Raw genomic sequence first — 1,843 nt, 5'->3', positions numbered from 1 at the left:
ATTAACACTAATCACTTTAACTTTAATTAAGCTGGCAGATATAAATCTATAATGTGCTGCAGAAAGGATTCAGTTTATAGTAAAATATGATTTTTGTAAAATGTCTTTAGTAGAATCTGACCTTTGACCTACAAAAACTGCTTTCCTCCAGGTCCCTTCAAATGTCATTTGGATCTGGATTTTTCTTTTTTTATATAAACAGGCACCAAAATCACAACAATCTATTCATTTGTTTTTAACTGAGGTTCAACTTCTGAAAGTTTAACATAATTAAAAGGTGAATTACATGTTTTGGATTAAAAAATTTAATTATTTTAGTTTTAATTAACTGATGCAGAAATTGGGAACATTGAAATAAGTGATGATCCGAGGCGGTTTACAGAAGAGTCGACCTGCAGGCTCCTGGTTGAATCACATTTTATTTCAGTGCAGTTTCAGCAGGAGGATCAGATGAAGATGCAGAACAAAAACTTTCCTCTAGTTCTGGTTTCTTGTCGGGTTTCTGCAACAAAACGCTCCAAGAATCAGAAAACTGTCGAGTTATTTATACGGGAAATAAACTTTAGGCAGAACAACGACAGGACCAGTAAAATCAGAAAGAAGGAGCATTGATTTCTGTAACTTCTACTGTACATAATAATCAGATATTTTGGTGATTGAATCCTACGTTGAGCCATAATTAGCCTTTAATCCTGAACGGGGAGATGGTTTGTAGCGAGAGGATGAATCTGGGAACTTTGAATATTCCAGAGTAAATATTTATCTGCTGAGCGTCAAACATGATCCGCCTGAATGTTTCAGGAAACCGACGACGTCTCTGGCTTCCACTTCGACACAGTAAGACATGAAAACTAAGAACTCTGCTGTAGCATGCAGCGACTCGTACGGCCTGCAGGGGGCGCTGCTGTGATCCAGAGGTGAGGGCTGGTGGTGCGTTCAGGGCCGGCAGCGCTGGATGAAGCGCGGGTACAGGCAGACGTCCCGGATGTGGTGTCGGTTCAGCAGCCAGGTGAGGAAACGCTCCAGGCCCAGACCGTAGCCGCCGTGGGGACACGAGCCGTACTTCCTCTGCAACGCCGGAGAACCGGGTCAGACCGGGTCAGACCGGGTCAAACACAGCAAACAGCTGACGCTCACCTGGTCCGTGTACCAGTAGTACGGAGTCGGGTCGATCCCCTCCCTCTTGTATCCCTCCAGGAGCTCGTCAGAGTCCCAGATACGCATCGAGCCGCCGACGATCTCCCCGACGTTCGGCATCAGCACGTCCACCTGGGGGCGACAACGAGACAACCCAGCTTTACTCCCAACATCCTTCTAAACCTGCAGCTCGGATAAAACTAAACATGTCTAAAAAGATTTATTTTATCATGTAACAACAGAGATAAATCATTTCAGAACCTTTTCTGCTTTCATCAGGTAAAACTCAACTGAAAAACATAAATCTGTTGCAATAAACTGGTAAAACTACGACTTAATCCTGAAAAAATTATTCTCGCATTTTATGACTCTATCCTTGTAAAACGTTTTTCCTTGAAATCTGAGTTTCATGAAGAGTCCGGTTCTGGACTCGGTCCTGTCCGGTTTTCTAACCCGCCTCCAGCCTCTGGTCTTACCGACTCGGTGAGGCGCCGGTCCTCTGGGCAGCGCTGCATGTAGAAGGACTTGATCTCGGCCGGGAAGCGGCAGAGCAGGATGGTCTCGTTGATGGAGTCGGTCATCAGCCTCTCCGGAGCTTCAGGGATGTCCTGAGAATCAAACACTGAGACTCAAACACTGAGACTCAAACACTGAGACTCAAACACTGAGACTCAAACACTGAGGTCACACAGGTCGGACTTCATCA

The 1,843-nt window shown here is 45.0% G+C and overlaps 1 protein-coding gene across 2 annotated transcripts in view; it reads right to left on the bottom strand.

Annotated features, from left to right (window-relative positions):
* Positions 1-400: 400 nt before the first annotated feature.
* nars1 (asparaginyl-tRNA synthetase 1) overlaps positions 401-1,843 on the bottom strand; it is a 15,790-nt gene continuing 14,347 nt past the window's right edge. For both annotated transcript variants that reach the window (XM_007576165.2, XM_007576166.2), the window contains exons 13-15: positions 1,614-1,745; positions 1,138-1,269; positions 401-1,068 (exon numbers count right to left, since the gene is read on the bottom strand). In XM_007576165.2, the coding sequence (XP_007576227.1) occupies positions 937-1,068; positions 1,138-1,269; positions 1,614-1,745 (396 nt within the window). In that variant the 3' untranslated portion in view covers positions 401-936. The remainder of the gene's footprint in view (positions 1,069-1,137; positions 1,270-1,613; positions 1,746-1,843) is intronic.

This window comes from Poecilia formosa, unplaced genomic scaffold, assembly GCF_000485575.1.
Source record: "Poecilia formosa unplaced genomic scaffold, Poecilia_formosa-5.1.2 Scaffold399, whole genome shotgun sequence".
Classification (NCBI taxonomy): domain Eukaryota; kingdom Metazoa; phylum Chordata; class Actinopteri; order Cyprinodontiformes; family Poeciliidae; genus Poecilia; species Poecilia formosa.
The sequence above is the reverse complement of the archived record's forward strand: the minus strand, read 5'-3'. Positions and strand labels throughout refer to the sequence as shown.